Source organism: Homarus americanus, unplaced genomic scaffold (assembly GCF_018991925.1).
Source record: "Homarus americanus isolate GMGI-L3 unplaced genomic scaffold, GMGI_Hamer_2.0 scaffold39155, whole genome shotgun sequence".
NCBI classification, from domain to species: Eukaryota; Metazoa; Arthropoda; class Malacostraca; order Decapoda; family Nephropidae; genus Homarus; species Homarus americanus.
Window position 1 is genome coordinate 14,069,970 of NW_024737042.1, and position 14,234 is coordinate 14,084,203.

General features: G+C 37.0%; 1 protein-coding gene across 1 annotated transcript in view; it reads left to right on the forward strand.

Moving 5' to 3' along the window:
* LOC121872732 (EH domain-binding protein 1-like protein 1) overlaps positions 1-14,234 on the forward strand; it is a 36,732-nt gene that overhangs the window by 16,611 nt on the left and 5,887 nt on the right. Inside the window, exons 8-10 of the mRNA XM_042375756.1 lie at positions 1,584-1,742; positions 7,828-8,319; positions 14,035-14,140. Of these exons, the coding sequence (XP_042231690.1) occupies positions 1,584-1,742; positions 7,828-8,319; positions 14,035-14,140 (757 nt within the window). The remainder of the gene's footprint in view (positions 1-1,583; positions 1,743-7,827; positions 8,320-14,034; positions 14,141-14,234) is intronic.

Consider the following 14,234-nt stretch of genomic DNA (forward strand, 5'->3'; position numbering starts at 1 on the left):
TTCTTGTGTTTGTTCATTCTGTTGTTATTCCAAAGTATGGCTATGTTGTCAAATTTTGAAGTTGTTTACCACCACCATTACCTCCATTACCACTACTGCTACCACCACCATCACTGCCACCACCTCCACCATTGCCATTGCCATCACCACCACCACTGTCATCACCACCACCACCACTGTCATCACCACTACCATCACTGTCATCACCACTGCCTTCACCACCGCCACCACCACTGCCATCACCACCACCACCGCCATCACCAATTGCCACTACCACTGCTACCACCATTACCTCCACCAATATTATGGACCATTTGCTGATATAACCCAATGTGTCCTCCATGAAATGATCTTTCCATTTCCTTGTACCTTTCCAGTAACAAATACATGTTGAATTAACTGTCATCCTTCCTGTTGTGGCTTTTTGCAGTGTAAGGAAGTAGTGATTTAAAATTTTTGTGGGATAACAGCACCAGCATCAAGAGGTCTTCAGCAAATGGTTCAAACTTTGCTGTGGATTTTGTAACACATGGGAGATGATAATCTGGCAGGGGCAAGATTCTACCTGTGTTTGCAGTTCCTGGAGAAAGAGGAGCATAAGAGAAACACATATGACACATTGACATAACTATTGATCAGATTGGACGTAACAGGAGTGCAGTAGTTAGGAAATACTAGAAGGTGAAACGTGAAAGAAATAGAAGAAACAAATTCACTTAATCGTGGCAACACATATCTGGGTGGACAAGTTGGTTTACATATGTAGTATACCTGACACTGTATCTGACTTGAGGCTTATTAGGCACCAGATTCTCACGTTGATTCATCATACTTGGTCATTTTTCTCTTTTCTTTATCTCATCTTTGACTTAAATCTTCTCTTTTGTACAAGTTTGTTTGATTCCTTTTATTGTTCCTTCATGGTATTTGATCTTTTCTTAGATATGTAAATACTGTACAGGTACTGTGCTTATATCTTAATGAGAGATAGAATGTAAATAGCATAACTGAACCTTTTTTTTATGTATTTATCATTTATTTTTATGCTTTCACGAATTTTATAGTTCATACACCAGGGTAATGTAACGGACATACTGTTGTCAGCTTTTGTGATTCTCTGTTGGTTGGTAAGTTGGATGGAAGAGCCACAGTATTGGAGCAGCACAATTGCTTATAGATAACTGCATTAATTTGGTTCATTGCTTTTTTTTTTACAGTCAGTAATTTTATTGTAGAGTTTTAGATTTTTTATTTATTTTTTATACTTGTTTAGTTTTATTATTTGATTAATTTATTAATATCTTGAGTGAACTGTAAGTTTACCAGGGATGCCTCATTCATACCTCTGGGCTGTGGTTAGTAACATTCTTATTTGTAAACTTCTTTTTCTTTTCTTTTTTTTACAAAGGTAATTTATCATATGGATACTTGGTGGTGGTCTATATCCAAATTTAATAAAGATTAAGGTAGAGTATTTTGAGTGTCTGGTGAACTTCGGGGTGCACTCTTAACATGGCCCTATTAACAAAGGCATATATGCTTAGCTTGTCTAACTCTGGGAACTGTCTCTGTACGGTGGTCAGACTGGGTCTAGGAATGGGACAACTACCGGGCCTCAAGAAGGGTCCCCAGTTGATTCTCGACTGGGGTCCATAGTTCAGGAGGTTCCCGGACTCCTCGACCTCTCCCCCACTCGAAGGGATCAGGTGGTGATGAGAGAAAGACAAAGTCCCGTTAAAAAGGTGAGCTGCAACGATTCGTGGCAGTGCATTTATACTACAGATGAAGAGATTGCCATTGCACATCAGGAACTATTATGCTCACACTTGGCTGTTTATGGAGATGTAACACAGAATGAGCTTTTTGATGTTACTTTTTTGTCAACCATATCTCCTACATGAAACACTACTTTCCATGTACAGTACTCTGAATGCCTCACCTTATTATTGTTACTCTCCCCATTGACTTTTATCTGTTATGGCATCTCTTTTTGTGTGCACATCGTATGAATAACAACCAGCTTCAGTAGGGGAATGGCTTTTATCATCTGTGCTCTAAGTCAGACATACAAGTAGTGAGAGAATTACAGTAATAGATAATTTATAAGGCATGCCAATGATTGTAAGTTTAGTGTTTTATGTGTTACCTTGTGTATAATGGAGATATACCACAACCAGTTGGCCTCAGCTACTGCCCCCGAAAGCATTTTTTTAAGCTACTTTAAGACAGCAGTACACTTGGTGATCTGTCGTATGTCTAATTCCTCATCATTTGTTTGATCCCCTCATATCTCCTTTGTTCTGTCTTTTTATACACTTCCTTTTGTCTGTTTATTTCTCTATGTATAATTCCTCAGGTAACCTTCTCTCTTTGCCCACTGTTGTTGTTCCTCAGTGTAAGCAGGTGGCAGACTGCTTCACTCGTGTGGTAACCAAACTAGCAGTCCAGATTTCCCTAATAGATGTTTTGACCTTTGCAGTAGGTTTTATTGTACCTGAAGTAGTCATTGTCAGGTGCTGCTAAAGTGTTTGGTTATGACTCTTCCTCTGTTGATCTGTTTAAATTGCAGTAAAAAAAAAAAGATTATAGCTATTATTATGATGGTCTTCAATTTCTGTATATTATATTTACCAGAATTTTAAGGAATTTTAGGTTATATGTAAGGAATCTATGTAGGGTTTGTATAATTGTATAGTACAGTATCTTCTAATGACTGTCTTATCTATGGATTCCCTTTTCTCCTCTCATTTTCTTCCCTTGTAGCTTAAATCTTCGCCCTTGGAAGGTCAGAGAGGAAGTGGCCGGAGATTACAAACTCAAGAAGCAAGAGCTAAGACTAAAGTGATCTCACATGCTACTGTAAGACCTCTTAAGGAAAACATTAACTCTCAGAATAGAAAGACATCCTCAAGTCCTCAGAGATTAGTTACTAGTGGAAAAAAAATTCAAAATCTTGAAAATCACAGTACAGTTATGTCTTTAAGGGGCGACAGTCCAGAAACTAGCGATATAACATACGCACGCTTCAAGAACAGAGATCACAGTGGCAGTCCATCTCGAAAAAAAGTTAAATCCCTTTTGAGAGGGAAATCTAAGAAGACCTCCATTTTACCTAATTCACAGGTCAAAAGCCTCACTTTTCCAGGTCAGGTCAATAAGGAAGGACCCACAAAGTCCTCCAGAGCCACCAAAACATTTACAAATATAAAAGAAAAATTAAAGATGAATAATTTTTCTTCAAGTGATAAATCTAAATCTGGTTCAAAGGTTTCACACCATTCCAGTGCCAGTGAGAAGAAAACTAACCAAAAAGTAAATACCAAAAAGGAAATTTCTTTGCCTGCTGTATCAAAAAGCACCAAAGAAATAAACAACAAAAATACCCAGGCAAAAACATTACACAAGGAAAAGTTACATAACGTTGATGGTACAAATAAAACTGTATCATCACCCAAAGATAAAGCGGGAGCATCTCAAACTGTAGGAAAAAGGCAAGTTATACCAAGAGCAGTTTCAACAAAAGCTCGAGAAAAGGAGACGATCTATACTAATAATGATGCGGTCAAGTCGGCTACAAGCAGAGACCAGGTTAAAAAGGAGAACACACAAATACCAGGTCTTTTAACTTCATCTCCAATAGGTAATAAGGATCCCATTGCTAAAAGGTCCTCGGAACATTCCAAACACGTTGGGAGTGAACCCCAGCCTTGTACCATATGGGATGCCCACGCCCAGACACTTCCCAAGGATTTTGTCGTTTCCTCTTGGGCCAAGTTTGACGATTTTGACTGGGGTGGATGTGATGCAACGATACGTGAGCATCCAGTGAAAAGTGGTGGTCAGATGTCAAGCAGCCAAGTTGAAATGAGAGAAAATAAGCTGAATAATGATACTGAAATTAAAAAGGACAATGATTTGCACGAGACCAGCAAGAAGGAAGTTACTCGTATATCCCAAGGGACAGTAAATGACTTGGATACTGTGGCTCCTGAAGTCATATGTGAAAGTGCACTGAATGACTCTGAAGCCCAAACAGAAAGCAAAACAAACTCCTTAAAGACTGAGGAAGTCATTCATAAAGATGTACCAAAAATTGATGATCAGTTGCAGCATGAATTAAATGAGAATGGTAATTCAAATAACAAAAATATTGAATTAGGAATGCAAATTACTGAAGGTGAAAATAAAAGTCACAGTGCAAGAGACGACATGCATAGTGATTCCTCTTATAAACAGTCAAGTAACAATGTTCTTCCTCTTCCTCCCAGACGACTGAAAGAGGCAATGAGGAACTGGGTCTCATTTGAGGACCCATCAAATAGAACCAAGAAAATAGACACTCAGAAAGGTGATAATGAGCTACCACAAGAATCTCGTGCTAGCAGAAATAATGAGCGTAAAAAACGTGATAAGGATAAAGTGTATGAGAATGTCTGGTTTGGAGCTCTGCCATATACTGGAAAGGATCAGAGTACAGTTTTTGACAGCGATGAAGGTGATGAAGAATTTAAAGTTTATGCAAGTGTTAAGCCATTCGGAGATGATGGAGACTTGTCCTCATCATTTGATGCAGAGGATAACCGTTTTGCAAAAATTGTCAAAGAGCTTATGTGTCAAGATGTTGCATTAGATGAAAGTATGTGTAGTGATGTTGCATTAGATGAAAAACCTCTTCAACAACAACCTCTCACACAATTGCAAAGAATCAAAGAACTTATTGTTGTTGGTCCAGCTGAAGATGTGATGCAGAAGCCAATGAGGTTTGATAGGATTTTCAAATTAGATTCATCTGTACCTGAGTGTGAGAAAGTTGAATTACTGTGGCAGAGTCCATGTTCAAGTATTGTCGCATCTGTTGCCAGGAATCTTCAAATGGAAAGTCTCGAGAAAATTCCGGTACTTAAACATAATTTTGAATATGCCTTATGTCGTTTTGAAATTGACTACAAAAGGGTTGCTCTAGAAAAAAGTTGCAAAGTTCACACCTTTAGTACACCCTTGCAGGAACGTTTTGAAGAATTTACCCAACAGTTTCTCAATGAAATACCTCCAGTAGACTGCTCCTCCCTGTATCTTCACCCAATAGTGGAGCCCATACATGAAGTTCTCTTAGCAGTAAATACCTCAATAGCTCCATTGCAAAATATTGAATCTCCCAATATAATGAATACCATTATTGAACAAGTACAGACTGAGTTATTTGACAAATGTTTGGTTGTAGAAGCAGATGTCAGAAATTGTATGTTGAGTAATGAGGAAATAGATACGTCCACACAGACTGTATTGAAAAGTGTTCCCAGTAACACCTGTGATGAGGGTGAGTTAAGGGAGAATGAAAAGCTTACTACTGGTGAACAGTCTGTGATGGCTAATACTACTGCATGTGTACCACAATATGCGGGCACCATTGAAACATCTCAAGACCCTGTAAAGGATAATCAACTTGTTTATGAAGATGTTCTTAGAACAGGTGAACTGTTACACACCATGGAAGAAACTAAGGACAATGTAACTCAGGATTTAGGCGAGCTTAACTCTGAGGGATGTAATGATGATATAGTAAACCAGCATGAAGTATCAATCTGTAGTGAAATGGATCACTCACATTCCTTTGTGTTATTAGAAAATGTAAATATCATACCAGACAAAGAGTCATTGTATGTGGAAAGTAATGATGCTTCAGGGAAAAATTCATTAAATGGATATTTAAATAAGGATGAGAAGAACACAAATGCATCTGGTGTAGGTACAAACAGTGAAGACAGAAGACGAGAGAGTCTTCACGTCATGCACGCCATGGAGAGTATGGAGCAGGTGGAGTTAGAGTTTGTGTCCCAGGAGATGGCCTCAGATCCTCTGTTAGATTCAGGAGTAACATTTATAGATCCACAAGAAGTTGACTGTAGCGATAATCCAATTTTATTTATAAACTCCAGAAGGATTGGTATTACTGGTGAAAATTATAAAACAGCTTCAGAGGATAAAACATTAAAATATGATGCATCAAGGTTAGATATTCCACAGATACTTATTCATGCTCCAAGTGATGAAATGCTTGCTGTAAGCTCTGACAGCTTTTTACATGAAGAATGTGTTAGTTTACCTGAAGATGAGGAATATCCCTTAAGGAACGATGATAATTATTTGGAAGCGTTCGAGAGGGACGACAGTGAGTTGTATTGCACCAGTGATGTCGAAGATATTCCGGTTTGCTCTCTGGCCGAAGAGGAGATGCTGAGGGCTCTAATGTATGCTTCTGCCGAGGAAGGTACACAAGAGTTCATTGATGTATTTGTCATTAACAAGAGTCAGTATCAGCTTCCAGAGAGGGTCCATGCTAAACCAAAAAAGATTGAAAGAGAACCATTAATACTTGCAGTTGTTGAGGAAGAAATGAGTTACATGAGGATTGATCCTGAATGTGAATCAGTTCGTTGGAATAAATCTGTAAGTACTGAGGATAAAACTACAGTTAGAGTGGAGAATGAGGGTGTAAATACATTCAGTGAAGATCAGGAATTATTTGCCAAAGAAACCGAGGTCACTCCACTTGTATTTACCCCAGCTGTTAGAGAGCTATGCATGAATGGCCCTGAAATACTAGGTAATATGAAAGTGATGGATATTCCTGAGAAATCAGTTGCCATGGAAACTATTGACTTTAATCCGCTGGCATTTGAAAAATATGAGAAGTATAATGTTCATAAAGTCAAAGTCTGTAGCGAGAAATTATTCCAACCTTCTTCGAGTATCTTGAAGCCTGTGGAAGACAAATTATTGGGGGTTAAAGGAGGTAAGGTGCCTATGGCTGTAAGGCCTAATGATGAATTGACTCGGTTAAGGTATGTTTCACCTCTCTCTGGGAATGAAAAATCAGAAGCATATACTCACTCAGATATTGTTACTGATAGGGATAGTGAGTATAAGTGGTCATCGAGGGAGGTGGGCTCTCCTGATTCTCAATGGCTGTCTAGTGTCAAATCAGATACTGTTAAAGATTCATTTATGAATATTGATGAGCTTGACATTCCACTTATTGATTCAAATGTATCGCAAGCAAATTCAGTAGACTCAACCATTTCTGACGTGAACGTACATCCCCCATATGCCTCGTTATTCAAACCTTCTTGTCCTCTGAACACTACCGGTATGCTGCTCTCCCGCACCGAGTCTTTGGAGAGTCAGAGTGGCAGCTCGGTCGGAGGGGATGTTGTGTCAGTCAATAATGCTGCTGTTCTTCAGTATTGGGCCGGAGTGATGAAGGATAGAAGAAATTTGGGAAACTTTGGAGCAATTGCAGATTTTTCACTTGAAGATAAAAATATTAAATCTACAAGTTCAGTACCAATCCCTGAAGGTGGCAGCCATAGTAGAGAAGACAAGAATATAGCAAATCTCCTTCGAAGAGAGGAGAGCTTTGTATATTTCTTAAGTTGTTCTCCAGAGTCTGCCTTTGATGCAGCAGATTTTCAGCTTCCTTTGGAGGATGAAGAAGAAGATTGGCTTCAGGAACTAGAGGACGTTAGAGGGGAAGATGGGGTTTTTGACAGTGAATTTGAATTTGGTGAGATGGAAATTGACTCCAATGCTAAAAGTTTTCTCTGGGGGAAACTATCCCCAAAATGTGAGGACAAAGTGAGGAATCACAGAAAGAAACCAGAAAGTCATAGTAGATTAAGATTAAAAGGAGAAGCATCGGAATTAATGAAACAATCGGAAAATGAAGAAAGGCCAGTTGACAGTGACCTACCCAAGCAAGGGGGGTGGATCATGGATGGAATTAGACATACTACAAAAGGTCTATATAATCTTCTTTTTTATGGACAGACTCCTGGGGTTATGAAAGCTGAGGAAAATCCAGTGACAGAAGGCGAAGAAGTAACAGAATGGACGAAACTGACCGATGATGACGCTCAGCAGATTGGTTCTAAGGGAGTGAGTGATGATCATACTCATCTTGATAAACGGGGAATAGATAGTTATTCTCAGTTAGCATCTGGTAATAAACAAGAGCAGAAGCTTCCAGTCACCCACACAGCTAGTGGAGGGGTGAGACCCAAAGCCTTATCATCCTCCAGTGAGAAAATATCCAAATGTGTAGCCGGAGTTCAGTCTCAACTTAACAAGTCTACAAAAGATGCTGTCTGCATTTCATCTGAATCTACTGTAGAGAGTAATCACAGCAAACAAGATTCAGTAACTGATCTTGCTGAAGAAACACCACTTGAAGGGGAAGATGTCTTGTTCTTGGCTCAAGTGGCTGGAATTTCTCACATGGAAGAGAGTGATAGGGCAGCTCTACATCTACTTCTGACAAAGGTTCTGCAGTTGGAGTTTTTGCTGTGTGTAAAACAGTGTGTTTAATGCTGAGCCTTTTGCTGCCAACTGCCAGTCCTGCTCAAGAGTTTTAGCATTAATTGATTTGAGATATTGTTCTTTGAGCACAACTTTTTCTCGTGTGATTTTTTTTTACAAGCTTTTACTAATATTGTGATATGCATGTTGATATTGCTAGTTCATTAACATATATTAACTCCAAATTTCTTGTTATCTTCAACTTGTGTATGATGCCGCTGCCTCATATAAAAATATGTTTTCTTCAGGGTCTTTACAGGATGAAAAGATGAACTGTACCTACATTATAGTGGTTAACTTTAACTCTGTCTGGCCCTGGTGGTACACTTTGTCTAAACCATTGTCAGTATATGGTACACAACTGTTTAACCAGATCCCCGTAAAAGCCACTTAAAGCCTATGATATACATACAGTGTCTCAATGATATACTTAGTGAATTAGATGGCTGGAGTTTACCATGGAGGAACTAAAGTGGTATTATTTGTCTCTTCAGTATAGTAATACAGTAGTTTTCTATGTTCAAATATCACTGCACTTAGTTGTTTGATCTACAGATTTCTCTAAAGATGACCATTTTTTTTCTCATATTATATCCCGCCTAGCATTGAGATGAGTGGCAGGGGATGTGGAAATAGTGTGTCTGTGTGTGTGTTCATTCATTCATCTAGCTATGTTGTGAATGTACCAACTAAAACACCAAAGTGGTGGATCTTGATGAAACTTGCTTTTAAGGTTTAACTCAAGATGTTCGTTGAATTTGATAATTTTAATACTGGCCGTGTCATTACATTCTCCCAGATTAAGGGCTAGACTAGAGCTTTCATTAGGTGATCTTCCTAATAGCTATGCACTCTCAGGTACGGCAACTGGAAAGTTTTCTTGAAATTGAAAAAAAGGTTTTAACTTTAACAATTGTCTGCATTTCCATTTTAGCTGCTGAGAGATGATTCATTACAGAGTTTCATGTGACCCATCATTGTCAGTTATGTGGAGATATGATTCTTCAGTTTGATGAGGATTGTATTCTTTTTTCTTTTTCTTTTTTTTTAAACTTTCATGTTCAAAAATCTTTAGAGGGTCGTGTGATTTTTGCATAGCCAGATGGATAGGTTGATAGATACTGTACGTAAAGAGTTAGGAATATCTGTGGTAGTGTTTATTTAAAGAATATGAGAGGCCAGGTGTGGTTGTTTTAAGTTGAAGGAGGTACCTATATATGTAACGTATAATTCATTCAATTTCATTATATTTTTCAACAGATGTTCTTCCGTTGGTAAACGAGGTCATTCAATCCACTAACCAATTTTAGTGTGAAATCAAACTCAGTATTGGCAAAAATATAATATACTTGAAATGCATTCTGTAGATACTAGAATCAGACATTTATCCTTTTAGAAAAACAGAGTACCTGTAGTTGTTTTTTATATTCTAAAGTCGCCCACAAAAGTCATGTCGCCTCTCCTGTTGCTCCATGAACCCCAAGATTCAGATTCGTGAACCGAAGGAGGAGATGCTGATGCATTATTCTGTCCATAAATGCTTCTGATATATGGGTTTGAACCTCGAGGTTCGTGGAGAAGCAGAAGAAGTCGTACAATTAATCACAATACTGTGGGGAGTCTTTACCAGGGTGTGTCAAGCAGGTGAGACAAACTTTAGAATTAATCGTTCAGGAATTCTTGTTGACACATAACACCTGGCCAGCTGATGTATGGAAATGCTAATCATCATTATTTCATTACCTTGCTTAATAGCTTTTGCCAGCTATAAAACAATATCAAATTATCTGTATCCTTAATTGTAAAAATATTTTTTGCCTATGAGATTAAAGATTTTTTAATTGATGTTATAAAATTCTTGATTGAAATATCAAAATGACAGCTACAATTTTATTTGTAGTTTACTTTTAAGAAATGCTTTATATTTGCTTTGAACATTTATGATTTAAAGGATATTTTAACAGGTACAGTACTGCTAGTGGATGTTCAGTTACTTGATTTTTCTGAAGAATGATATATGAACTAGTTTTAATTAATATATATCTCATGGGATAGTTGTGAGAAGCCAAACAAATAGATTATATGATATTTTGGACATTGCAAGATTTATGAAGGATAGCTCTCGAGGATAACTAGTTTTCTGAGTTACATCCATAGGTTTCACTGCTGATATTAACCACTTGTGTATGGGAATCGGCAAACAAAATATTAAAAGTAGCGTCTCTGCAGTGAAGGGGTAATAATTTTTTTTTCACCTAAATATCTTGAAATGTGTAGCTACTTTTTCAGAATTTAATTGATTAATATAAATTCCACAATCACGCCAACCATTTGGTATGACATCACTAGAAGAGAAGTTCATTGTCTCCAGCGGTTCGTTATTCCAAAAAATAAATTCTAACCGTACTCCGTTCATTAACCCCTCGTGTACAGAAGTGTCTAAGCTGAGTACAATTTTCTCTCTTTAGCCAAAAGAAAATTAAAAGTGGCATCCAATAGTGAAGGAGTTAATGGAGATAGTACTGTTTATTAACCTCCTGTGTACAGCGGTCTGTCTCAACCGTCTGCCGTTTGCCAAATAAAATATTAATAGCGGCGTCCCCGTAGTACCTAACTTAAGAACTGGTATATACAAGTATTTGAATAAGGATAAGAGACTAAATTATAACATTCATAATTTATCAATGTGGTTTTTCTCAACTAATATCAGACTCAGTGGTAGGAGGTTGAGAAGGTGGTTTGATTATTATTTATTTATTTTTATTCTGAAACTTGTTCTTTTTTTTTAAGTTCATCCATCTTTTAGAAAATGACAAGAATAATGCTGAAAAAGTGTGACTGGAGATGACCTTTGAGCTGAAGCATCAATAAATGTCTCAGCCTGCATGTGTACTAAAGGACTTGGCTGTGTATCTGGTCTCCAGCATATTTATATTTTTATTATACATTTTTATATGTAATGGCTGTCTTTTTGTGTATTTGATAAACTCTAGCATTTTTATCCTAATTTGATCGTTGAATAATACGTTATTAATGTCATTACTGAGTTGCCAAGACATTTGCTCAAGCATGTTTAGTTTAACATTTAGCTAATGAGCAGTACGTTGGCAAATGTCATTTTGAAGAAGATAGGAATGTTTATTTATGTTAGGTTTTGTGATACCTGGGCTCATAACTGACTACTGTATATGGTATTTTGAACTTGATTTCTAGGGGTCCCACCTCCCAAGTCATGAGACAGAACGGAAGGTATACAGTATATCCGAGACAACCTGTACTTAACCGTAACTTAATCCTGCCAGCTGCAAAAGAATCACAAGAAGAATATCAGTCACCTAGATTTCTATATAGGAAAATCACACAAATATGTATACTGTTTAAGTATATAGTCAAGACACTCCTAAAACATACCACAATATAGTGGTTGTGAGTAGTCTTTCCTCCTCACAAAAATCTTTGTGAGGAGGCCTCAGGACACCGAGTTTGCACCTTCTTCACACATGTGCGTGTAGCTTTGTCTGTTACTAGCACAACTTGCTGGGAGGGTTTGGTAGACTAGCAACACATACGGACATTTCTTGTCTCTTGTCGATGTCCCAGCTGCAAGTTTTTGTGATCTCGGTAACAATTTATGTCATCTGTCAGACATTGGACCATATCTAGTTATGAGCCTGGGATAGCAATAACCTAAAGTACTTTTCACAATTACTAGAAAACTTTTAAAATTGATTTCCTTTTTTTTTTTTTTTTTTAATGATGAGAGAGTTAAAGGTGTCTTAAAAACCTTAGAGAATACCATAAGATAATTCATGTGCTAGAAGCCTGCTGAGAGAATTGCTTACTTCACTCTATGGAAAATACTAAACCACATTTCATACGTACAAGTAGGTACAGTAGAGATGGAGACCTTGTACAACATTGCCAAGTAAAGACACTTGATATAAGGAAGAATGAAATGTGAGAAACGTGGATATAATGACATCACTACTTATAGAGCGATGTATGGATAAAAGTGTTTAAAAATGAGATACTTTTGTAGAACTAGTAATAGGGATGGCAGTGACTAATAATATTTATAGCGTGTGGATAAAAGTCTTCCAAAATGAGATACTTAAATAGACAGTATGATGGATGATAGCAATTGATATTTATAGTAGCATAATTGAGGGCGAGATGAAGTGGTACTGTTACAACCTTCACACCCTCTTCTAGGACTCGCTAGAGGATGTATAGTCAGCCCATAGGCCCAATATATCAGAGGAGACTGAAATAACAGCTTCTGTTAACAGAGAGATTAAATGTTAAACACAGACCCTTACCTTATTTCTGGCTAACAGCCTCCTGACAGCTGACAGGTGTTTATTTCAATACCACTGTTCCCATTAAAGCTGGTTTAATCAAAACACAGCTTTAAAATTACAACAAAATATAATAAATATGTCCATGTGCATACACAAGGCCACAAATCAGTTCACTCAGAATAATGTTATCTCCACCAACTACAAGGCTCTCTCACTACTATAATATTCTTTAGACTATATGAACATATTACACTTTAGTTAACACCATAATTATCCATGATTGCCCAGATAATAATGTGCACCACACAAACTTGGCCCTCCTATCCTCCTCAACCTAGCTTCAGAGAGTGCCGCCAAAACAATGATCCAATACTTTCTTGTTTCATCAACATATAATTGATAATTATTTTTATACTTCACACCTGCTTCTTACAGTCTTTCACAACTGTATACAAAATAAGAATACATTCTACAAGGTTTACATAATGAAACAAATACAAGTATACATACTTATACAGTATAAAATAATCAATACATTTTTTTTTAAGTCTTTACCATAAGCTTGGAAATTCAATTCTAAAGAAAAATGGGAAACAACATAAACTAAATACAATGGGTAACTGAAACAAATATTGAGGGAAAGGGGAGATGACCATGATACATAACATTAGAGGAAAATATAATTAATGAATGGGTTGTTGTTGTGGTAATTGGGAGATGCCATGAAATTGTATATGGTCAAATATTGTGAAATTATATCAAATGGGGAAGTGAATGAATATGTTTAAAGTTTTAGATTAATGAATGAACATGTCAAGTTAAGTCTGATGATCCAACTCAGAGTGAAAAAGTGAATAAAAGTTAAGTAATTAGTGCTTTGTTATATATTTCTCTGTTTAAATTAACTTGAGGATCATATATAGATGATTTTTAGCTTTCTGTTGTTGATTGATACTAATTACATGTGATATTCCTACTGATACTTGTGAAATTCTAAACACATAACCTGTATCTTAGCTAAATATTTACTAGTCTTTAAGATTGAGTCCAAATATGAAGTAATTTTCTTCCTAAGGATCTTCAGTTTGCTATAATATCAGAAAGTTTGTATCCTAAGAAAATGTGAATTTACTCCTTTAATATAGTTGTACCTTAAGTGATAAAGAGAACTCATCTGTTATTATTAGATTATTACTGGAATCTTGTTTCCTATTTTTTTCTTTTATTTTCGTTTTTCATGCTTGCCACGATATTCATAACTTTGTACCTGGCATGTGATGTACTGTACCTGATTTCCCTCCCGTTCATTTTCTCTGCATCATTTTGTCAGGAACATCAATCTCAGAGACCTTAACATGTTGTAATTATCTTACTTCAGCGCCCATCGTCTCGACACGAAGAGCTTAAAGAGCGGCAGGCATTTATTAGAACAGGCCAGACGAGAAGCTCAAAGTCGCCCGGGACCTCAGCGATCGTTATCAAAGGTACGCTGCCATGGTCTTAGAATACTGCACGATCATGTAAATTACATCTTGAATCCAGGTGATGATAAGTGTGATATTTTTTTTGGGGAAGTGA